Source organism: Polypterus senegalus, chromosome 16, assembly GCF_016835505.1.
Source record: "Polypterus senegalus isolate Bchr_013 chromosome 16, ASM1683550v1, whole genome shotgun sequence".
Classification (NCBI taxonomy): domain Eukaryota; kingdom Metazoa; phylum Chordata; class Cladistia; order Polypteriformes; family Polypteridae; genus Polypterus; species Polypterus senegalus.
The window spans coordinates 548,307-573,560 of NC_053169.1; the positions used below are offsets into that span (position 1 = coordinate 548,307).

The 25,254-nt window shown below is 40.7% G+C and overlaps 1 protein-coding gene across 1 annotated transcript in view; it reads left to right on the forward strand.

Annotated features, from left to right (window-relative positions):
* derl1 (derlin 1) overlaps nucleotides 1–22,550 on the forward strand; it is a 43,600-nt gene extending 21,050 nt beyond the window's left edge. The window contains exons 5-8 of the mRNA XM_039738998.1: nucleotides 2,802–2,897; nucleotides 7,779–7,831; nucleotides 11,630–11,740; nucleotides 19,180–22,550. Coding sequence (XP_039594932.1) covers nucleotides 2,802–2,897; nucleotides 7,779–7,831; nucleotides 11,630–11,740; nucleotides 19,180–19,327 — 408 coding nt within the window. The 3' untranslated portion in view covers nucleotides 19,328–22,550. The remainder of the gene's footprint in view (nucleotides 1–2,801; nucleotides 2,898–7,778; nucleotides 7,832–11,629; nucleotides 11,741–19,179) is intronic.
* Nucleotides 22,551–25,254: the final 2,704 nt, after the last annotated feature.

Sequence of the window (25,254 nt, forward strand, 5' to 3'; positions counted from 1 at the left end):
AATATTTTGCTGACAGTTGATGCTTAGTAGTGGAGTTGCATAGGGAGAGCAGCGTGAGTTTTATAACACTGGGCAGAAATGTGGAGTCGTAAGTCTAGCAACGCGCCTAAAGTGCACCACCTTTCTAGCACTGAAATCAGTAGATCTCTGTGGTCCTAAAACATTCCTAGGCTTCTTTTGAAAAGAGTAAGGTGCTCCCCAGTGTCTTGGCAAATCTGTCCACCACAGCCTCGTCCATTCTGGTCCCCTAATCATTCCCTGGCCCTTTGGGACTAACAGTCTCTCTCAGCCCTTCACTACCTCATAGCTAATGAACGCTGAAAGCGCTGTCACGAAATGGCTGCCGTTGTATCATCCAGGTAGATGCTGCACATTGGTGGCGGTTGAAGTGGCTCCCCACTGTCCATGTAAAGTGCTTTGAGTAACTAGAACATGTAATTATAATTAGAACAAAATTGTAAAAAAGAAGATTGGTCTAGGGCAGTGGCTTTTAACATTCAGTCCTCGGAGCCTACTGTGACTGCAGGTTTTTGTCCCAATCCATTTCTTCTCTTAATTGGACTCCTACCTCAATTAAGCAAGCTGTTATTTCCGAGTTTTTTTTTTTTTCTTTTTTCACAGGGAAATAATCATAACCATTACAAACTGTTTGTGCTATATTTGTAACAAATTTAATATATGTTAGATGAGAAAGAATTTATTATTTTTCCTTTTAAATACTGTTTTTATTTTTCAATGTTCTGGTTATTTGGACCACGATTTCTGAATCTTTTTTTCCCTCACAACCCAATTTTGCACTTCTATGTGTCTTGGAGAATCACCTCTAATCATTAAGGTAGGGGTGGGTGTGTGAGTGGGACATTCCCCTTGTAGGGTTGCTACTGCAGACCTTATTGGAGCAAAATAGTTTGCTTAAACTGCCTGCGGTGACCCATCACAAGACACTCTACAAGTGACTATAACTGTGAATCTCGACTTTGAGTGACCCAAGTTCAGACAACACATGACCCATAGTTTAAGAACCTATGATTTAGATAATATCTCTCACACACACACACACACACATATATACAGTGCATCCGGAAAGTATTCACAGCGCATCACTTTTTCCACATTTTGTTATGTTACAGCCTTATTCCAAAATTGATTCAATTATTTTTTTTCCTCAGAATTCTACACTCAACACCCCATAATGACAATGTGAAAAAGTTTACTTGAGGTTTTTACAAATTTATTAAAAATAAAAAAAACTGAGAAATCCCATGTACATAAGTATTCACACCCTTTGCCATGAAGCTCAAAATTGATGCACTGTGTGTGTGTGTGTGTGTGTGTGTATCCATATATATCCATCCATTGTCCAACCCGCTGAATCCTAACTACAGGGTCACGGGGGTCTGCTGGAGCCAATCCCAGCTAACACAGGGCACAAGGCAGGAATCCAATCCCGGGCAGGGTGCCAACCCACCGCAGGACACACACAAACACACCCACACACCAAGCACACACTAGAGCCAATTTAAAATTTCCAATCCACCTAATCCCTGTGGGAGGCAGGGTGCCAAGCCAATCCCAGCTAACACAGGGCACAGGGACCCACACACACCAAGCACACATTAGGGACAACTTAGGATGTGTGTGTGTGTGTGTATATGTATATATATATATATGTATATATATGTGTATATATATGTATGTATATGTGTATATATGTATATATGTATGTATATGTGTGTATATATATGTATATATATATATATATATATATATATATGTGTATATGTATGTGTATATGTATGTGTATATGTATGTATATATATGTATATGTATGTATATGTATGTGTATGTATATATATGTGTATATGTATGTATATATATGTATATGTATATATATATATATATATATGTGTGTGTGTGTGTGTGTGTGTATATATATATATGTATATAGGGCGAGTGGTAGCGCTGCTGCCTCGAGGGTAGGAGAGGCCTGCGTGGAGTTTGCATGTTCTCCCCGTGTCTGCGTGGGTTTCCTCCGGGTGCTCTGGTTTCCTCCCACAGTCCAAAGACATGCCGGTTAGGTGGATTGGCGTTTCTAAATTGGCCCTAGTGTGTGTTTGGTGTGTGTCCTGCGGTGGGTTGGCACCCTGCCCAGGATTGGTTCCTGCCTTGTGCCCTGTGTTGGCTGCGATTGGCTCCAGCAGACCCCCGTGACCCTGTATTCGGATTCAGCGGGTTGGAAAATGGATGGATGAATATGTATGTATGTATGTATGTATATAATGCGTGTGAGAGAGAGAGATATTGTCTAAATCATAGGTTCTTAAACTATGGGTTATGTATTGTCTGAATTTGGGTCACTCAGAGATTTTTTTTTCTATAATTTGCTTGAACATTCTAGTTAATTTTGCGACTTCTCTCATCATGCTAAGTATCTCTTGCAGTAATGATTTAATTGCGCAAATCCGAGAGACATGCAGCGGGCCAAGGGGGGCAGAGCCTTCCCTACTCGAGTGCCAGCCTCAGGGTGTTTCTTACCTCCACTTGGCTAACGAATGAGAGAAGTACGCAACGGATTTTTCTATAATTCTATAACCAATGTACCACTATACTGCCCTAGGTGAAGTGCAGGGGCTTCTTTCATAAAACTTTGCATGGATTTGAGTGTGAAAATATGCCCATAACAAATAAAACAAAATCCAATTTATAAAACATGGTGTATGTACATTTCTACGTAGTCTACTCTAGTTTTTTCCTTTGTGACATTTCTGTGTTATAATTGATTTTTCTATCTTCCCCCCCAGCTGTTGATGATCCCCCTTATCATGTCGGTCCTGTATGTGTGGGCTCAACTGAACAGAGATATGGTTGTATCATTTTGGTTTGGCACTAGATTTAAGGTAAAGTATGATATTTGCTTTTAAAATCGAATTAGAAACGAGAGAGCCTGGTATTGTGGAGGGAGAGCAGTTCTTATGCAGGAGGCGTAATGGCTCATGTATTCATATCTAAACTTTAGGCCCTCTATTAACAGTTCACAAATAGAAGTACTACAAGATCATGAAAAATTTCACATAAGAGGAAACCATTCAGTTGGTCAAGCTTAATAATTTAGTTAACAGCTAAGACGTCCCAATATCTCATCCAGACACATCTTAAAGATTCTCAAAGTTTCTGCATCAACTACGTGACTCTCTGGTTGTAAGCATTTTCTGCCCACACTAAAGAATAAGTTTGGAGTATTTTTCAAGTCGAGTTGTTTCCTCGCAATGCTCTATGTGCATTTGCCATGCAGAATTGTGTTCTATAATTAAGTGTTTTCTATAAATTATAAAAAAAATATCTGCACTGGCGCTTTACAATGGAGGCTATGTGGCACAGGGGAAAAGCTTAAAAACTTGCCAAATAAGCCCATTTTTGTGCTAAACAGTTGTAAAGTACTATTGTTTTTTTTTTATTTTCTTTTTGATTTGACATTCTTTTATTAATCCACAAGTGGAAATTGTCTTTTTGCATGACCTTTGGAGGCCAAAGCACAGGGCCAGCCATTCTACAGCACCCTGGAGCAATTTCTGAGTTAAGTGCCCACCAGAGGAAGATTAGCCCTGCTGGCAGTGATTAGATTTGAACTGGCAACTTTCTGGATACCACCACGGATCCTTAGCCTCAACTCCACCTTTTACACTTACACTGTAAAATAGTTCATACTTATCATTTTTGAACAGAAACATCAACGTTATCAGATTTGTCCATTTTACAAGAAATCCGCTGTGTGTGATAGCTCAGCACTTAGTCCTTCAGCACAAAATCACAGCAAACGTTTTTGTGCCACATGGTTGATTTTTATTTTGATTTACAGTAATCCCTCCTCGATCGCGAGGGTTGCGTTCCAGACCCCCCCGCGATAGGTGAAAATCCACGAAGTAGAAACCATATGTTTCTATGGTTATTTTATATATTTTAAGCCCTTATAAACTCTCCCACACTGTTTATAAATATTCCCCGCAGAGTTATACAGCATAATCCCTTTGTATTCTCTTAGATATTAGGTAAGATTCATTGAAATTATGTATATAAACACACTGTTTATATACAGTAAAACCTAAATATTATTTTAAAGATATTGAGTGTCTCCGATATCACATGTTACAGCCATTACGATAGACAGGCCACCAGCAATAAATACGTACAATGCAACAATAAAAATAGTATACAGTACAGTAAATGTGTGTGTACAGTGACACTAAACGTACGTACATGTACTAAGTACTGTAAGTAGAAAATTAATTATGGTTACTCACCAACAATGACACGATGACTTGTCCGATAACAATGAGTTTTATTTTACTGCACAACAAAGGAGAGCGTTACAGCCCTTAAAGGAGCCACTTCAGGCGATTGTGTAGCACTGCCGTTGTTCTTCTTCTGGCAGACTTCAATCCAAATCCCTAAAGCAGATTCCATCCAGACTACTGCCTTATTACATCCACTTACAACTTGTTTTGCACCCTGGTTAAAAGGACACTGCGGCCGTAGATCTTATATTCCTTTCCTACTTTTTAAATAAAAAGAATCGTAGCCTTCCACAAATCCAAAACGTTTACCTTTTCGGCAGTCGTTAACATCTTCCGTTTGCGCTTGGGCACGGCCCCTGAAGAAGTAGCAGATCGTTTTGGAGCCAAAATGAAGGACTTGACTATGCACAAAGATAAACATAAAAGTTAACTCTTTACACAGAGAAACACGTTGATGCTGAATGAGCGAGACGAGACTTCCTGGTTAACACTGCATTCAGCAGGCAGGAACTTAACTGCGTGCTCTGATTGGTTAGCTTCTCAGTCATCCGCCAATAGCGTCCCTTGTATAAAATCAACTGGGCAAACCAACTGAGGAAGCATGTACAGGAAGTAAAAAGACACATTGTCTGCAGAACCCGCGAAGCAGCGAAAAATCCGTGTTATATATTTAGTTATGCTTTCATATAAAATCCGCGATAGAGTGAAACTGCGAAAGTCAAAGCGCGATATAGCGAGGGATTACTGTACTACCATATTTACGTGAGAGCTCACATAAGCGAACAGAAAATGTATCCTTACCACAAGAAAAATAATACCAGGAATATGCGATAAAATGACTTTCTAGATCCCTTTTGTTGTCTCGAACATGCAACGGAAACACAGAAGGCATATTATCATATATCGAATTCTTTGCCATTTCGCCTGTAAGTGTTTGAGTTTTTGTTTTCCAGTTTTGTTTTGTGTAGGAATGATATTTTTAAAAATGTATAGAAAATGCATTTAGAACAAAATTCCATGGGGCAAATGCATATATGCCATGTTTGTGAACAAATCATAATGACTTGAAAAATACCAAAGGTATCCTTAAAGTGGGAGTTCACAGATGCTACAAGTTAATCTAAGTAAATAACACCCATAGACACAGGCTTCCTAGAGGACAAGGGTGGAAAACATCCTGTGATAATCAAATATTATGTCTGCTGTCTTTGAACTTTTGCCCAGCATTAGTGACTGTACTTTGGTTTTTTAAAGGTGGTGATCCATGTAATAGACAGGCAGTGTGGTGTAGTGGGTAACGCTTTCCACTCCTGGCACCATGTGTGACCCTGAGCAAGTCACTTGACCTGCTTGTGCTCCAATTGGAAAGCCAAAAGAAATGTAACCAATTGTATCATAAATGTTATAAGTCTACATATAAGTATATGTAAATGTAATTCCTAAAATCAATTCCCACTCCTACTCCACTGTAATCTTCTTCTTTCAGCTGCTCCGGTCAGGGGTCACCACAACAGACCATCTTTTCCCATATCTTTCTGTCATCTGCATCTTGTTCTGTTACACCCATCACCTGCATGCCCTCTCTCAACACATCCATAAACCTTGTCTTAGGCCTTCTTCTTTTCCTCTTCCCCGGCAGTTCTATCCTTAGCACCCTTCTCCCAATATACCCAGCATCTCTCCTCTGCACATGTCCAAACCAACGCAATCTCACCTCTCTGATTTTTGTCTCCCAAACATCCAACCTGAGCTGACCCTCTAATGTCCTCATTTCTAATCCTGTTCATCCTCGTCACACCCATTGCAAATGTTAGCATCTTTAACTCTGCCACCTCCAGCTCTGTCTCCTGCTTTCTGGTCAGTGCCACCGTCTCTAACCCATATAACATAGCTGGTCTCGCTACCGTCTTGTAGACCTTCCCTTTCACTCTTGCTGATACCCGCCTGACACAAATCACTCCTGACACTCTTCTCCACCCTGCCTGTACTCTCTTCTTCACCTCTCTTCCACAATCCCAATTACTCTGTACTGTTGATCCCAAGTATTTAAACTCATCCACCTTCACCAACTCTACTCCCCTCATCCTCACCATTCCACTGACCTCCCTATCATTCACACACATGTATTCTGTTTTGTTCCTACTGATCTTCATTCCTCTCCTCTCTAGAGCAGATCTCCACCTCTCCAGGGTCTCCTCAACCTGCGCCCTACTATCGCTACAGATCACAATGTCATCAACAAACATCACAGTCCACGGGGACTCCTGTCTGTTCTCCTCTGTCAACCTGTCCATCACCAATATATATAAAAAAGTCTGTCACACGTTCACTAGAGAACTAATGGGGCAAGAACTTTGATCTTAGTGTTAATCAAAGGTTCATACCCGATATGTTGTGGAAATTCTGGTGGGCACAAAAGAGCCCATCTATCTCACTACCGTCCTGTAGACCTTCTCTGTCACTCTCGCTGATACCCGTCTGTCACAAATCACTCCTGACACTCTTCTCCACCCTGCCTGCACTGTCTTCTTCACGTCTCTTCCACAATCCCCATTACTCTGTGCTGTTGATCCCAACTATTTAAACTCCTCCACCTTTGCCAACTCTACTCCCTTCATCCTCACCACTCCTCCTACTCCACTGTAATGAGTAAAGAAATTCCATCTTTGTTTGTAATAAACGGTCTTTTGCTGCTGCTTAGTAACCATAGTCTACACAACAGCAACATTTGACTTCAGAGCAGGAGTGAAAATTTTAAAAATGTGTAGAAAATGCTTAAGTTTAGAAAAGAATTTCATGTGGCAAATGCATATAGACTTAGACTTCAATGTTAATGAAACAAAGGGAGATCTGTGGAAATTAAATACAATTTCCATAGTTAAACAGAACAATTCTTTCAATATTAAAAATAATCTTTGTGTTCCACTATTAAAAAAATCTCCTTTCTCGTTGTCTACTACAACCACAACAACACAGTCCTCCAAAAATAGCCTTGAAACAATTTTGAGTTCATAACTAGGCAGTAATTTAGTGGTTATACAATGTTATAAAAAAAAAAAGTTATACTGTGTATTTAAAAAAAAAAAAATGAAAGGTTTGGGAAAGTAATTTTGTTTGTCTTTACCGTCCATCCTTTGAGTTGTTTTATTGCCAACAAGTTACCTATTTCTGTTTTGTTTTTTTTTTTGTTTTTAATGAAGGAAAAGTTGATCTGAATAAATCTTGGTTTGATAAAACGTTTTCTGTCTTTCTTTAAAAGAATTGTTAAAGCCACTTTTGTATATTTCTAATTATTTAAACAGTTGTGATATGGTTTCCACCCTTATTTTTAAGAGATTATATAAAGAGAGTTAACGGTCTTCTTTACAAAAACATATCTAATATGTTCCAGTCAATGAATAATTTTTTCAAAGCAGAAATAGTGTAAAATATTTTTTTGTATGTGGTTCATTCATCTTGTAGTTTTTGTCTATTTCTTTTCTCTAGGCCTGCTACTTACCTTGGGTAATTCTTGGGTTCAACTACATTATTGGAGGATCGTAAGTGATTTCTTTTTTTTAATTTTTTAAAACCATTACAAACCCTGGTTTTCTCAGTGATGGCTCTGGTGGGGGGCTAACATGAGCAGAAATAGTGTTGTGGGGGACTGAGGCCAAAACAAAAGAAGATAAGAACAAAGGATACACTACAAGCAAATCTTTCACTTCAAAGTTAAACATATTTATATATGACTAGCTGTCCCCCGCGGCTCTACCCATGCAAGCAGTGAAACAGGACAAACTTTAAAAATCTATAAACGAACAGGTATCGCTAGCTAAGCGGAGGCAAGGTACTCTCTAACACGTGGTGAGAGGTAGACCGAATCGAATGGAGGCTGGCACATGAATGAGGAGGGCCCCGCCTGGCTCCCCAATCCTGCGGTCCTGCTCGGCCTCCCACTCCTGACAACTCGCTTCCCCCTCCCCTTGGAGGGCAACCTCTGTCTCACATTAGAATGAATAAATCGCTCCTGCAAGTGAACTATAATAGTCTGCGTGATGAGAGAAGTCGCTAAATCAACCGGAATGTTCAAGAAAATTCTAGAAAAAAAACCTGATCTAAATCCGTTAAGTAGTTCTCTCATGAAAAGTAGACAGGCTGACAGGCCGACAAACGTTCGATTTTATATATATATACACTGCTCACAAAAATTAAAGGAACACTTTAAAGAAACACATTAGATACATCAGATCTCAATATGAAGTTGGATATCTATACAAATAACGACAGGGCAATGTCTTAGGAACAAAAGGATGCCAAGTCTTTTAATGGAAATAAAAGTTTTCTGCCTACAGAGGGCTCAATTGTGTAGACACCCTAAAATCAGAGTGAAATGAAGATGTGGCAGGCTAGTCCATTTTTTCAAAAACTTAATTTCTGCTACTCAAAATGCTTTTCAGTATCTTGTGTGGCCCCCACGAGCTTGTATGCACGCTTGACAACGTCGGAGCATGCTCTTAATCAGATGACGGATGGTGTCTTGTGGCATTTCCTCCCAGATCTGTATGAGGGCATCCCTGAGCTGTTGTACAGTCTGAGGAGCAACCTGGCGGCGCCTAATGGACCGAAACATAATGTCCCACAGATGTTCTATTGGGTTTAAGTCAGGGGATCGTGAAGGCCATTCAATTGTTTCAATTCCTTCATCCTCCAGGTACTGCCTGCATACTCTTGCCACATGAGGCCGGGCATTGTCGTGCATTAGGAGGAAACCAGGACCTACTGCACCAGCGTAGGGTCTGACAATGGGTTCAAGGATTTCATCTCGATACCTTATGGCAGTCAGAGCACCATTTCCTACGCAGTAGATGTCTGTGCGTCCCTCCATGGATATGCCTCCCCAGACCATCACTGACCCACCACCAAACCTGTCATGTTGAACACGTTGCAGGCAGCATATCGTTCTCCTTGTCTTCTCCAGACTCTTTCACGCCTATCACAGCTGCTCAGGGTGAACCTGCTCGCCTGTAAAAGTACAGGGCCAGTGGCGGACTTGCCAATTCTGGTGTTCTTGAGCAAATGCCAGTCGAGCTCCACGGTGCTGGGCAGTGAGCACAGGGCCCACTACAGGACGCCGGGCCCTCAGGCCATCTTCATGAAGTCTGTTCCTGATTGTTTGGGTAGAGACATTCACACCAGTGGCCCTCTGGAGGTCATTCTGTAGGGCACGAGCAGTGCTCAGCCTGTTCCGCCTTGCACAAAGGAGCAGGTATCGGTCCTGCTGATGGGTTGAGGACCTTCTACGGCCCTGTCCAGCTCTCCGAGAATAACAGCCAGTCTCCTGAAATCTCCTCCATGTTCTGGAGATTGTGCTGGGAGACACATTAAACCTTCTTGCTGCAGCACGTGTGGATGTGCCATCCTGGAGAAGTTGGACAACCTGTGCAACTTCTGTAGGGTTAAGGAATCGCCTCATACTGCCAGTAGAGATGATTACTCAAGCCAAAACTAGCACGAGTGGAAAACCAGCCAAAAAGATCAAGAGGGAGAAACTTGAAATGACCTCCACATGTAAAACCAGTCCTGTTTTGAGGGTTTTCTAATTGTTGCCACTTTAGTGCACCTGTCGTTAAGTCCATGAACACCAATACAGCTGAAAGTGATTAACAATGACCTCAGCTGCTTAACCAACCAGAAAATTATCAGACAGGTTTAATTGATTTCATGCCAGGCCCAATAAAAAAAAGTGTTCCTTTAATTTTTGTGAGCAGGGTATATATATATATATATATATATATGTACATAAGACACATTTTGTGCTGAAATGTGTGAAGGTTGGGAACAGGCACTGATACAGCATGCTGTTGCACCCACCACACAATAAATCATTTCAGGATCCCAAAATTGAACCCGAGCACAGCCGTGCAACGGGTGACACCTCAGCACCACACTAGTTTGAATGGAGTGGAACAGTGTGAGGTTTTACACAGTGGCTGGAGTGCCAGTCCTGCCAACAACCCCCAAGTTTTCCCTGCAAGTTGGAGGACCTGGATGCAGGTTCATATCATACCCCAGACGGAGCGATTGCAGGTTAAGGGCCTTGATCAAGGGCACAAGAACATGTACCTGTAGTGGCCCATTAAGGTTATACTTAGTGTATCTTACTAATTTTTTCCCTTTATAATTGAAATTTTAAGGCCTAACTCCAAATTAAACTCCCAACCACCCACGCCTTGGACTCCCAACTCTGTTAACCTCGGTAGCATTAACCCTGAATTCAATGTAAAAACGGTTAAGCCCGAGTGTCTCGCAAGTTAAGCTGTTATGATCCAATGTACCGTATTAAGCCCAACTATTGCTCAGCACAGTATTTTGCTGCCTTCTAGTGGATTTTTTTTCTTCATGCTGGGGAACAAATCATGCCTATTTATATCTGTTTTAACACAGTAGTTCTTCAATATTCATGAATGAGGCAGAGCCTTCAACAAAATACACAATGGCGTGTAAATGAAAATCTGTAAAGCAAATTTCAGAACAAACTGAACCATTAGTTGAATCAAGCAATAGCGATGACAGAATGGGTCATCGGATGTCGACATAGATAGAAAAACTGATGCACTGCATGACTAAACCGCTGTGATATGCCTGGCAACTTCAGTCACGTAGTGGGTTACAGTAAAACGAAAAACGATTGCAATCAGGTGGAAGGACGAGAAAGACGTTCGCCCCCTAAGTGCTGTTCACAATGTAGCAGCAGAGTCACTATTCCTCACTCTGTGATGGCCTACAGTAACACAAACTGCAGCCTCCATCGTACGGATTAGACACTGACATTATACTCTCACATGTACAAGTGACAAGACAAAATATTATAAAAAAAAAAAAAAGTACGTAAAGGAACAAGCATCTGCTGTCCAGATCGCGGTGTCATGGTGTGCATTGGTGGCTATTTCAAAACGCATCACATGAAGGACGTGTACTAAATCTGCATCGGTGCAGCAGTGGAGACTCGACAGACGTTTCCTATCATATTTATGTTGACCTTGTGGTATTTTCATGTTTCACGTAGCCACATTTTTTTTTCTTCTTGTTTTTAACATTTTTGGCCCATTTGTCTGGTGGTAAACGTAATGCTAAGGAGGTTAACAGTTGTCTTGCATTGCAGTACAGTAAATGGTTTTCAAAGCTCATTTCATTTTAAAGTGCAGTAAACACATTTTTCTATGTATCAGTTAAGTTTTAAAGTGACAGTACCAGGGTATACATTTTTTTTTTTTTTTCAAAAAAAGAGGTACAATGAAATGAATCATTTTGACTAACTCTGGTCTCCATATTTATACCTCCACCTTTATTTACAGAATTGTGAATGAACTGATTGGAAATCTTGTTGGCCATTTGTACTTCTTTTTGATGTACAAGTACCCTATGGATCTGGGAGGCAGAGTGCTTTTATCAACTCCACAGTTTCTGTAAGTAGCAACAAAACCACATTGATTTACCTAGCAGGTTTTGATACACGAAATGAGGTCAAATTATTTTACAATAGTAATGACTTAACAGAGTTACAAAAGAAAGAAAAACTAAACCATTAAACCAGTAGACAGTTTTCTATGTCATGACATTCTTGATGTTCTAAATTACAATTTATCTTCTAATAAAATATATTTTTTTTTTTTGCCCTCTTGTGGATGCCGGAGAACATTACAGCCAGACATGGACACCTGATGTTGGGTGTTTTATCTATATACTAGCAAAATACCCGCGCTTCGCAGCGGAGAAGTAGTGTGTTAAAGAAGCAATGAAAAAGAAAAGGAAACATTTTGAAAATAACGTAACATGATTGTCAATGTAATTGTTTTGTCACTGTTGTGAGTGATGAGTGTTGTCATATATATATATATTTACACACACATACATAAACATATATATATATATACATATCTATACATATACACATATATATATACATATATACACATACATATACATACATATCTACATATATACACACACAGCTATTTCGTATCAGTGCAATACGCTGTTTGTTAAAACGGATGACTCCGCTCTTACGCAAGTCTGCGTGGATATTATGAACTATCGATTTGTTCAAGTTCTATTTAAATTTTAAATAGAAGGAATTTTTATTTAGTCAACAGAAATATCTTTGGTAGGAATGGTAAAAACAGACAGGAATATTATTCGTGAATAAATCAACTCAAACCTTAAACAACTTATAATATTTTGCTCTCCATAAAAATTTATCCTGTCTAAATTATACAAGTTAGAAATAAAGTAAACGTTAAAAGAACAAACATTCACATTTCTTTACTCTTATGTAATTTTATATAAAAAATAAACTTAGATTTTAAATATCCCAAAAGATTTTGCTCTCCATAAAAATATATCCTGTCAAAATGATACAAATTCAAATATGAACATGCTGCATAACAAAACCTGGAAATATAAATCAAATGTGTTCCTTTCAGCAATAACAAATCAAATCATTCAGTTGTCTTTGCTCATATGTCATTTTAGAGCTGGACGCCTGGCATCTTTTTTTGGCCACAGGTTCGTTTATGTGTGGTGTGAGGTTCTGTGTTGTGGAGATTCTCAGGATGGATTGCAGGTGCGCTCGGTTTATCAGCAAAGTGCGATTTGGGAACACCGTAGTGACGACTTGGTTTAACATTACTTGGCAACAGGGAAAGTGAGGCAAGGTGCACTGGTGCATTTGTGTCTCCCATAAAAGCAGCTTCACTTGAAATCACTTTGTGATTGTGCACGGGTTAAAACGTCCGCTGAAGTGTCAGATTCTTATTTAATTATGCTGCTTTCTGTATCTTCTGCATTGCATTCAGGTTAACCTGATGTTTTGTCTCATAGTGCCGTCTTAGATTAAATTCTGTAATTACAGCCACATTAGCTCCACAAATGAGACACACGGGTTTAGTAAACATATACTCAGCCTCCCATCGGTTTTTAAAGGCTCTATTTTCAGAATCAACTTTTCTCTTCAGCATCGTGTGAGCTAGCTTCGCAATAACTTGATTAACTCGGTAAGTGTTCGGCAAGGCAGCTGAAGCGCTGCATTATGGGATCTGTAGTTTATTGTGTTACCAGCGCTTCATATACCCGGGCTTTAATAACAATAATACAGTATATAAAATGATCTCGCGGGCTGGATATAATTACACGCCGGGCGGATGTGGCCCTGCCCTTGAGTTTGACACATATGGACTAAATAGAACTTGAAAAGATATATTTTTCAAATGTGATCGCGCAATTCAGATAGAGTTGACGCAAGACTACAGCCTGCATGCCTCAATAAGTCATCCTCCCTCGCTCTTACTTTTTACCGCTCATCTAATGAATACACTGAGTATGGCTTTACCAAAACAATCATTGATGGCAAATAAAGTATCCATTATTCGAGTATGTAGATCGGGATATATATACATATATATACCCGCGTATGCAGCGAGAAGTAGTGTGTTAAAAAGCTAGAAAAAAAGGGAACATTTTAAAAATAACGTAACATGACTGTCAATATACAGTATTTGTTTTGTGAGTGTTACTGAGTGTTGCTGTCATCAAGGATTTGATTATCATTATTTCTTTCAATCAGGTTCGTATTTGTAGGATGTGTTGTGTTCAAGTTACATTCCGTGTTTGTCAATCGTTGTAAAGATGACAGGTTTCATTCATCGATTCGTTTCTTACTGCATCAATAAACAGCTCGTCTTCTTCTTTATCTGAGACCTGACACACTGCATGCACGGGTTTTTTTTACACTGTCTTCCTTTAGCGGGACATTGACTTTTTCCAACGTGTGCTTTGTTTTGGATTTATGAATATGCTTGTATGTATGAGACGCTTCATATTTTTGCTGCCTTTTCAATTGTGTAATTCGGTTTTTGTTCAGCTCTTTGGAACTGTTGCTTTTATCTGTGCACTGCGTCAGTTCACGTGAGCCTTCGGTGTACATGCATCGAAGGTTCCCAGCTGTGCTGGTGCCATCTCGTGCTATGTCCATGGCTGTATTTAATGTTACCTTAGTCCTGGCACTTAAAACTTTCTCTCGCAGTTTCGCTGAGTTTGTACCAAACACCACCCTGACCATCTCATCTTCCTCTGCATAAGCACAGTCCTTAACCCGTGAATATTTAGTGGAGTTTGCTATTGGATTGCCGCTGACGGACGGCCTTATATGGGCAGGCACTAAATTACAAACGCCAGCGGCAGCCTGTCTATGAACTTAATTTAAAGTGTAGGTTTACATCGTGCTTTGTTTCCAAGTAGCAGAACTCATGAATATGGTTGTATATGTCACTCGCTCGCTTCTTATTGTTTCGCTGCCTTCTCAATTATATAATGCATGTTTTCTTCAGCGCTTTTTGAGGTCTTCCTGGTTTTCTATGTACTGCGTGATTACGTGGGAGGCGTGATGATGTCACACGAAACTCCGCCCCCACGGCGTTGAAGCTCATCTCCATTACAGTAAATGGAGAAAAACTGCTTCCAGTTATGACCATTACGCGTAGAATTTCGATATAAAACCTGCCCAACTTTTGTAAGGAAGCTGTAAGGAATGAACCTGCCAAATTTCAGCCTTCCACCCACACGGGAAGTTGGAGAATTAGTGATGAGTCAGTGAGTGAGTGAGTGAGTGAGTGAGTGAGGGCTTTGCCTTTTATTAGTATAGATATATAAAGGAGAGTTGGGATCGGAGAGACTGTGTTTGTGGGTTTGTGGAGGGATTAAGGCCTTGTTCACACGGGCGTTAAGTTTTTGGATAAACGAACTTGCTCTGAACGTCCTGGACGTTTATGTTGCATTTTGTGGTGGCGATCGATTGACTTCTACACCGGCGTTCGTTTGTCTCTGTCTAACACCAGCCTGCAGCCCAAATTGTAGTTTGTGTGTTAACCTGTGGAGGCAGTGTTGGGAACTGGATATGAAAGCCCTTTTCGTTTTATTTGAGGTGCTTCCTTTCAATATGGACCATTTTGCTATGTTAGATATTAATCTTCTTGTTTTAAAAAATACTCGTAATATGGCGACGTAGGGAGAGAAAAAATCGGCGCCACTACTGGGTTCATCCTCTGACTGCACAACGTCGGGTTCAAGGAAGTTTTTTTGTGCTTTATGAGGAAATGCGAAAATTTCCGCGCAAGTTTTTTTAATTACTGTCGGATGTCGGTTTCCACTTTTGATTGTCTGCTGCAGCTGGTGCAATGCCACATTGCACGCCGATCAACCAATATGCGACTTGGTGTTAGCCCCGAAGAGAGACTACTTGTCACTTTGAGGTAAGGAAACAGTAGTCGAGTGTGCGCTTACACCGGTGTTATGCACTGAAATGCCGATCCCCGCTCCTCCGAAGCGTAAAATAAACGCGTAGAAAACGAACTAGAAGCGGTTTCCTTGTGTTTGTTGGGTTTTGAACGCCAAGAAAAAGCTGCATGCAACGTTTTTTTGATGGCGTATTAACGCGCAGCCGGACAAACGCACGTCACCAAAGCCCGTGTGAACACTCTCATTGACTCCTACGTGTAGAAAACACTCTGCGCTTGATCCGCTCACCGGACGCTACGAACGCAAAAAAAACGCTCGATTTTAACGCCCGTGTGAACAAGGCCTAAGAGTTAAGGCGGGTGGGGGAGTCACGTGATCATCGCCCCTCCCATTCATGTCATTTCATTTCGCTCCGTTATTTTTCCTTAGTGTTTAGTCCTTTCTCCTTTACTAATTTACTGTTTAGTACCTGCGGTATTTACACAGTCACTCATAAATGGGGAGAAGACTCCGTGCATAAAATGGGTATTGAAACTACCTTGGAAGACATGCAATCAACGAGGCCATTAAACGAATCACATGAGAGGTCTTCTAGGTTGGTAAAAAAGCGCTTGGCTGCCAAAATCAGATGATTAAACGAATCTCAACAAGAATCGACTTCTACGTTAGAAAAAAAACAATTCGCTGCCAAAATCAGGCGGTTAAACGAATCTAAAGAAGACAGGATTTCTAGATTGGGAAAAGGACGATTGGCCGCTGAAACCAGGCGGTTAAAAGAATCTGAAAAAGACAAGACATCTAGATTGGAAAACCACGATCCGCTGCCGGAACTAGCCGGTTAAACATGCAGCGAAGCGTGCCAGGTCTGCTAGTCTTCTTCTATAATACGCTACCGTGGCTGTTCGTTTGTCTGTCCAGGATTTTAAATCACCGGTAGCTCGCAAACCGTTTCACCTATTGACTTGAAATTTGGTACACATATTCTACGTGACGTCTACTATCCGCTTTCGTGGTGATGATTTGTATTACTTTTTATTTTATTTTATTGTAAAATCAAGTCTCGGCATCGTGCAACAGTGTGGCCGTGCGGCGCATGCGTATGGGCGCCGTTCTCATTCCCTACCACCTTCGCGAATCATTCTTGAGTCAGATTGAAGACTTATTTAAATGCCAGCCTAAGTGAAAAATGAAAGAAAACGTACTAAGTAATTGCAGCACAAAAACTGACTTAATCAGTTTTAACGCGAGAAGATTCCGACGAAAGAAGAGAAGCAGCGGGCCGCTAGGGTGGAGAATAGAGGAGCTGCTCATGAAGCAGCAGTGGCATCAACCTCTGAGCAAACGAATGCTAAACAGAGACGGAGAAAGAGCATGAAAACTAGGAATGCTCAAGTCAAGTGTATTCACTGTACGTTATTGTGCAGTATACTGTTCCTGGTTGCTTTATAACATAGAAAGATTATAGAAACATGAATTAGTATAAATGCATAAAACATTAAGTTTGAAATAGGGATGCGATGTGTTGTTTTCTTTTTTCCTCTGGGTTAAAATTTTTTTGTAGTCTGTTTAACACCTTAGGACAGGAGTCTGCAGTTAGAACATTAGAACAATCCAGATAAGAACAGGCCATTCAGCACAGTGAAGCTCTTCAGTCCTGTCCATTTAATTCTTATAAAAAAACATCAAGTCGAGGTTTTGAAAGTCCCTGAAGTCCTACCGTCTACCACACTACGTGGTCGCTTATAAGTGTCTGTGGTTCTCTGTGTGAAGAAAAGCTTCCTGATGTTTGTGTGAAATTTCCCCTTAACAAGTTTCCAGCTGTGTCCCCGTGTTCTTGACGAACTCATTTTAAAGTCACCGTCTCGATCCACTGGATGAATTCCCTTCATAATTTTAAACAGTTCACTCAGGTCTCTTCTTGCTCATCTTTTGCTTAAGCTGAAAATAAACGTTGGCTCATAAAAATGAACATATCAGGAGTGTGATTTGAACCCATGCCTCCATATGGAGACTGGAACACTCTGATAGTAGGGAAAGAAGTGAAGTCCTTGAGTTTGACCCCATCGACAAAGTGGCCATCTTGACTGGACCTAAATGAATTGTTTGAAGGAGATTTCTATTATCTCTTCTCGCCAATTGAAACATTTTAATGCATACAGAACTGCAAGTTTTAAAAATAATTTTATTGAGTCACGTTATGAGTTTTCATTACCGGTAGGCCATAATCAGCAAAATGAAAAGAAATAAACGCTTGAAATATATAATGAAAGTTTCACTATTTGAATTGAATTATGTTTCATGTTGCGTTAAAGGTATTTGTTGCGTTGTACGTTTTCGTTCTGTTTGGCTTTAAAATTAACACGCAAATACTTTTTAAACTTGCATTTTTTCTGCAAAATTTCAGTAAAAATATTGGTAATGAACTTTTTGTCAATATCGCAATTGAATTTTGATTCTGTGTTTGGACTTACATCGTGAAAACGCAACGTACAACTGCCTGTGAGTGAATATCGTTTCTCTCTATTTAATAAATGACTTTTTCGAATGTTTGTCCCTGTGATTTGTTGATTGTCATAGCAGAAGCTATTCTAACGGATAAACGTTTTAATACAAATGACATATCAAGATCTCCTTTGGTGTCTAATGTTATCCCCAGAATATGTGCTACATTACCTTTCTTGCCGCCTGTTAAAATTTTACATGTCAGAATTGTTCGACCAATTTTGAAAACCACTAATCTTGTTCCATTGTGTAGCCCATCACTCAGACATCAATTCCACAATTATATTACGATACATCCTTCATTCTACAGTAATTCGGCTGGTGGAAGACCAGACGGTGTTAATGCTTATACATATTCTTCATGATATTGTAAGCTGATGTTTTCATCTTCCACAACATCACCGCCAACTGTTTCAGCAGAGTCTATTGATACGCATTTAACCAATTTGCCATGTAACCGATCGACAGTTTTCACGTTAATTCATTTGACTTCATCGTTTCCCTGTGCTAGGATTGCCCGTGTACTCATTTCTTCTGTTGATATTCTTTAATAAGATTTGGACGCAATACATCTTCTTTTATTGAGAACTTAAAGTGAGGAAAACGTAAAAATTTATAAGAGCTGAGAGCGCAGGAACTATGTCTGACAAAACCATTCAGAAGAACGAGAGGTGAGAGGACCGTGGGCGTGATTAACTCAATCGTGCAATGTCATTTTTTTTTGTGTTCATTAGGAAAATACAACAATGATACTTTCATGTCGATACAACCAATTTAATGTGAATACGGGGAAAAAAAAATACATTCTATATATCGGCTCTGATAAGAACAGAAGTGGTTGAGTTGTGTGTTAGCAGTCGACAAGCCACACAGGTGGTGCAATGATAGCGCAACTTTTTCACAGTAAGATTGTGAGTTTGTGTTGTCCCCATGTGACATATTGAAAGAAAGAAAAAAAAATGTATTTTTTTTTTATTTAACAAAAAAAATTCCACTGTGCACCCATGGGGTAGACGGCCGGGGGGGGCACACCCCCTAGTAACCCCTTAAACCTATAATGGTTATGTTATATCACATTGATGATTTAAAATGGTTTCCTTTTGTATTTCAGGTATCGTTTCTTTCCCAGCCGGCGGGGTGGAGTGTCTGGTTTTGGAGCACCTCCACCTAGCAGGAGACCAGCAGGCAATGAGCAGGATGCAGCTCGAGGAGGATTCAGACATAACTGGGGTCAGGGACATCGACTAGGAGATGAATGAAGGTTTTTTTTTTTTTTTCCATCGTATGAGCAAGGACTTTATACAAAAGAAAAAAACAAAAAAAAGTACTCTGTAAATTGATTTTTCTTTTTTTTTTTTGTCCCCCTCAGAAGGTGAGGTTTTGTGCAGGGGTTCTATCTAGTGTCCACGTGAGGACTGTGAAGTATTGATAATGAAATAATGAAAATCTAGCTGCAAATTTTGAAGCACATTTTCTTGATGCTGTCGATTTGTACAGATAAAAATCTTAAAATGATATTATTATTTAGACAGCCAAATGTTGTAATAAAAGTGCAGAAACAAAAAGGTTTCCTCATAGGTGACTTCTGGTACGTCAACATCTTTTTTTTTTTTTCCCTCTTTCTGTGAGCATGCATTTTTTTTAAGCTTAAAGACAAAAAATTTGCAATTACATTTTACTGATGTAAAGTTGGTTTACTCCCATCTTGCAAAAATCTTGTCTTAAATAAGTAATTCCACCCAAAAGTGCTATATTTTTATATATTACTTTACTCCATGGAGTTTGTAGTGATGTCTAATATAAGGTTTTACTCACATAATTTTAATGCAGATGATCACATTTCTTATACCATATAAATGAATGGTGACCAAAGTCAGACAATAGCAAAACGTCTCAAAATGTCCATGGGAGGAAAAGAAAAAAAAAAAAAAATTGCACGTTATTTGTGTCTCAAGCACTTTGTCGTGATCTGCTTTTGGGTCTCGGGGATGATGCCGGTGGGTCTTGAGTTGCTGTTGTTTATAATGTCAGTGTGTCGTGAGTGGGTTACGACGGGTCACTTCTCCCACGATTGCGCTCAGAGCACTTTGCCTTGTCAAGCTCCATTTAAGGCTCGATTTCCCTCAAAGGGGAGCCACTCGGACGATCAGGCTTAAGTCCCTAAGGAGGACCCTGCGAAAGACACTTAACATGGGAAATAGTGGGTTGTGACGCTGGCATAATCCATATGTGAAGCAGTCCTGGGCTAAACAGATGTATTTTTACTACAATATTGTTAAAAATTGGCATATACTGTCATGAACTAAACTGGATTACGTTTAGACACACCCGAGCATTGAAAGTGTAGACTTGCCTACCGTTGTTACATTTCAATTCATATCTACAGTTGGAGTATCTTGCCATTATTTAGCATCGGTCTGTGAAACTCGTACTTGTGCATATCCGAGATGATTCAGCAAGCAGAGGCAGATTCTCTTCCTGATAATACACTGAGGTTCACTCAAAAGAGGCCTCGAATGTTCTGTAATAACTCATTAGGATGAAGAAAACTGAACGAAAACAACTTGCAATGTGCTCCGCAGTATATGGACCTTTGAACAAGCCGGGATGCCCCTGCGTCGGAGCGATGAGGTAGGTGCCGGACAACTGTCGCGACATCCGTTTGCAACTTCAGGATGCATGTCACTCGTACCCCTTCACTTAGTCACTCGACTTCTTATCAGGATGGTGGTGTAGAGTATGCAGCAACGTGTCTTCATGGTGCAAATTTGTTGGATCACCAATTCATTTAAGCGATGTCAGAATCGACAGGGTGATCGTGAGTTAACGGAAGGTGACTTCCAGCAAGTTGGAGCAACGTGTCGCACATTGGCAAGGAGCATGGCAGAAATCGAGTCCTCCTTTGGCAACATGGCCATTTCAAAGGGGACTTTGCCCACTACGGTCGGCGGATCTGACGCCACCAGACGTCTTCCTTTGGGGTCTGCTCAAAGGAAAAGTCCACCGGAACAAGCTTCGCTTGGAAAACATCCAACGTGAAATTGCTGCTATTCCACCCCGATAGGCTTGGTGATATGTTCAGGAACATGGACCGCCGCATCAAAATGTGTCTGGCGGAAAATGGAAACCACTTCCAGCATAGCATACCATGCCATCGATTCATATACGTCAAGGTGTGGAGCGTATTTTGTTGGTTCAGATTGCTTCAACCTAACGGGAGTTGCAACAGAATATTTGGGGCCTCTTTCGAGTGAATCACCCTGTATTTTTCACTCACTTTTCTTTAACTTTTAAGTTTTAGTTGCACTCTCCTCTCCTGTGAAATGCAGTGTTAGCCAATGACTAAACTGTTACTGGGCTGGACTCCTGACCAATGAATGAGGCGGATCTACAATGCAAGGCTAGTTTGTGTCTTCGCATCTTCTGGTTTAGTTCACGAGAGAAGTGACTTGTTTAGCGGTATTTTAGTGAGAATACACGTGTTCTGTGAGCAAACGACGGGATGACTTGACGTGTGGGTTGTGCAACTCAAGTAACGCGCGAGGTTTTCACGGGCATTTTGATACCATTGACTGTTGGTCACCATATACGCCAATTCTATCGGAAACGTTCTCTCCGTTCCACGTGAAAACATGAGATCGAATGTTTCTTGTAAATAACTACAAACTAAATAGTGTAAGTAACATAGCAAAGTATCATTTTTGAGTTGAGTTTTCGTTTAATGCTTTTTTTTTTAACATGGAAGAACGTCTGAGATTGAACGATTCAAAATCAAAAGTGCAACTTAAGCATCGCCAAGATGGGAATGTAATCTTCCAGAGTTTCTGCCGTTGCGAGGGACGTTGTTGTTTCTTCTTCTTCTTCTTTTTTGTTTTCTGTTCCTAACCAAAGGTGTCTTATAATGTAGAACTGATGATGCCTGTTGTTAATATAAGCAGAAGTCCCTGTAGATTGGAATAATGTTGTAGTGCAATATTCTGTTTATATGTGTGATCGGAATCATTCATTAGTTTAATTCATTTTTGAAATTGCCTGTCCTGTCTGATTGTGGTGTCACATTTTTGGCTTAAACACTTGCCATGAAACAAATTGGTTTTGATAACAGATATGTTAACAGTTTATATTCTGCAGATTATTTCTGTCATTTAATATTTTTACAGCACTGGCACCTCGCAGCCCAGCATTGGATAAGCAGGTTAGAGAATAAATGAACGAATGAACGGACAGATTTATTACACGTGTCCCTCTCCTGTGCTAGACATACTGTATTTGTAGAGCTTTTTGGATTCTCAGCCTGCATAAAACACACAACTTGATTTGTTTTTTTTTTTTTCATAATAAAATGAATCATTTTCTACAAATGACGTCTGTTATACGCCCATAACTTTGGCAGTGTGTGCAGATTTAGTTGCACTTCTGTGCCCTCTTACTTTATTTTCAAGCGAATATTTGCCATTTGGCCGTGTGTGCTTCATTTATTTACAGATTCTTCAAATGCATTTCAGGGGTGTCAATGACATTTTTCTGTTATGTGTTTCTGGGCCCGTTCTTTAGATTACAAAAGAATCAAATTACTGCAAAAGAAACACCGTTAACCATTTACAGCGGCCCCGTGTGTGTGTGTGTGTGTGTGTGTGTGAAGCCTTTGGAATCACCGGGTTTTCTGGATTACAGTTGAAGTCGGAAGTTTCCATCCACTGAGGACGAATTCTTTAAAACTCACTTTATAAGCCCTGCATAGATTTTATACTCACTAACTATAAATGTGGCATTTTGTTTAAAACCATTGAGTTTGTGAAGGGCTAAAGTCCATTTTTTCCAACAGTGTTCACAGACCTCAGAGATTTTCACTTTTTATCGACTAAATCGCAGTGCCAGTCTCAGTCACAAGTCTCCATACACTTTGGTAGCTTTGACTTTAATTGTTTCGCTTGAGCCAAACGTTTGGGTCGCCTTCCAGAAGCTTCTAATGATAAGTTGTTGGAACTTTGGCCCATTCCTCCAGGCCGAACTGGGGTAACTGGGACAGGTTGGTAGGCCTCCTTGCTCACAAATGCTTTTTCAGCTCAGATTGAGGTCAGGGCTTTGTGATGGCCACTCCAACACCTTGACCTTGTTGTCCTTAAGCCATTTTGTCACAACGTTCGAGGCCTGCTTGGTGTCCTTTGTCTGTTTGGATGACCCATTTGCGACTAATCTTCAAGTTCCTTGCTGGGCTCTTGACATGTTGCTGCAGTGTGTCTCCGTCATTTTCTTTCCTCGCCATACCACCCACTTTATGAAGAGCATCAGATCCTCCTGCAGCAAAGCACCCCCACAACATGACACTCCCAAAACCCCTTGTATTGTGCTTGGTGGCTGAGATGTTGTTCTTTGGCTTGTATGCCTCACCCTTTTTCCTCCAAACATAACGATGGTCATTATGGCCAAACAGTTCGATCTTGGATTCATCAGACCATAGGACATTTCTCCAGAAGGTCAGATCTTTGTCCCCATGTGTCATTGCAGTCTTAACTTTTTTATAGAGGTTTTGGACCTGTGGCTTCTTCCTTGCTGTGCAGCCTTTCAAGTTATGTTGATATCGGACTTGTCTACCTGTTTCCTCCGGCATCTTCACAAGGTCCTCTGCTGCTGTTCTGGGATTCATTTGCACTTTTTGCCCCAAAGTCCGGTCTTCTCTGACAGACTAGAGTGACGGCTGTGTGGTCCCGTGATGTTCATACTTGCATATTATTGTTTGTACAGATGAACATGGAACCTTCAGGCATTTGGAAATTGTTCACAAGGATAAACCAGAGTTGTGGAAGTCCACCATTTTTTTTTCTGAAGTCTTGGCTGATTTCTTTTGATTTTCTGATTATTTCAAGCAAAGAGACAGTGAGTTTGATGGTCGGCCTTAACTTCATTCCACATTTTGACTCCCAGTTTGGCGAATTGGCTATCGGAAGTTAATTGTCTAAAAGGCTTGACATCATTTTCTGGAATTTTCCAGGCTGTTTAAAGGCTCAGTTAACAAAGTGTGTAAAAACTGAAAATGAAAATAATAAAAACTGAAAACTCTGTCTGTGAATATTGTTGGCAATTACTATAAAATCTGTGGAGGGATTATAAAGTGAGTTTTAAAGAATTCACCCCAAGTAATGTAATGTAATCTTGAGACTTCAACTGTAATTGGTCAGAAAATGTAATCTGATCTTCGCTGAGCTAAGGCAGACATTTTGACAAACACAATACGCTTATACTAATAATTCAAATAAGTACAGCCAGTCCCCGGGTTACGTATGAGATGGGGACTGTAGGTTTGTGTTTGTATGTAAATCAGAACGGGTCCATTATTTTAATAAATGCTATTGGTGGCCGACTGTAACTAACCAAGTGCTCTGCCAATGAATGATGGAGTTTCACTCCTCTCTGGTCTTTTTATTATTTCTACTTTATTTTCCATGGTGATGGTTTTTCTGTTCTTTACTGTATCATCAGATTTGTGTTTCAGAGACATTGCTGATGGGTGAAGACAAAAGGTTAAGATGAGCTCTTCTGCACAGCACTGTATACACTATCACAGCAGGAAGGCACCCGTCGTCAACACGTCTCATGTACTGAACAAGTGTGTAACAGTCCAAGCAGGCTTGCTATTGAGAATGAATGGGGGTGGCGAGGGGGGCGTCACCATTCGCCCACCACACAGTCCCCTCCATTACAGTATGCTGCCTGCAGCGTCTGCCCTCCGAGAATGAACAGGGTGTGACCAAAGGCGGGTAGTGAATCGCTCCCATTCAATAGGCAGCCACCTGAGGCCCCATTCACCCTCAATGGCCTCCGTTCAGCCACAACCGGGTCACGGCTTGCAGCATCACCAGCCGCCCACCGAGAACGAACTGGGCAGCTGTGTGTGGTGCATGGGTGGGCGGGTTGTGAAACGCCCCCCTCCGCTCCATCCAGTCAGGAGTAGTAGCTGTGGTGGGCGGGCAGCAAACCGTCCCATCAAGCCTCAGTCCTGCACATGAGTGGTAGCTGTGGCCCCGGTGACTGTGGACCCCGGGTCACCGCTTGCCGCCCACTGAGAATGAATGGGGTGCGGCCCTTACTGCCCCATTCATCAACCGGAGCCGCCCGAGGGACACTACACTGCGCGAGCAGCGAAATCGCCTCCGTTCAGCCACTGCTTGCAGCGGCCCCAGGCCAA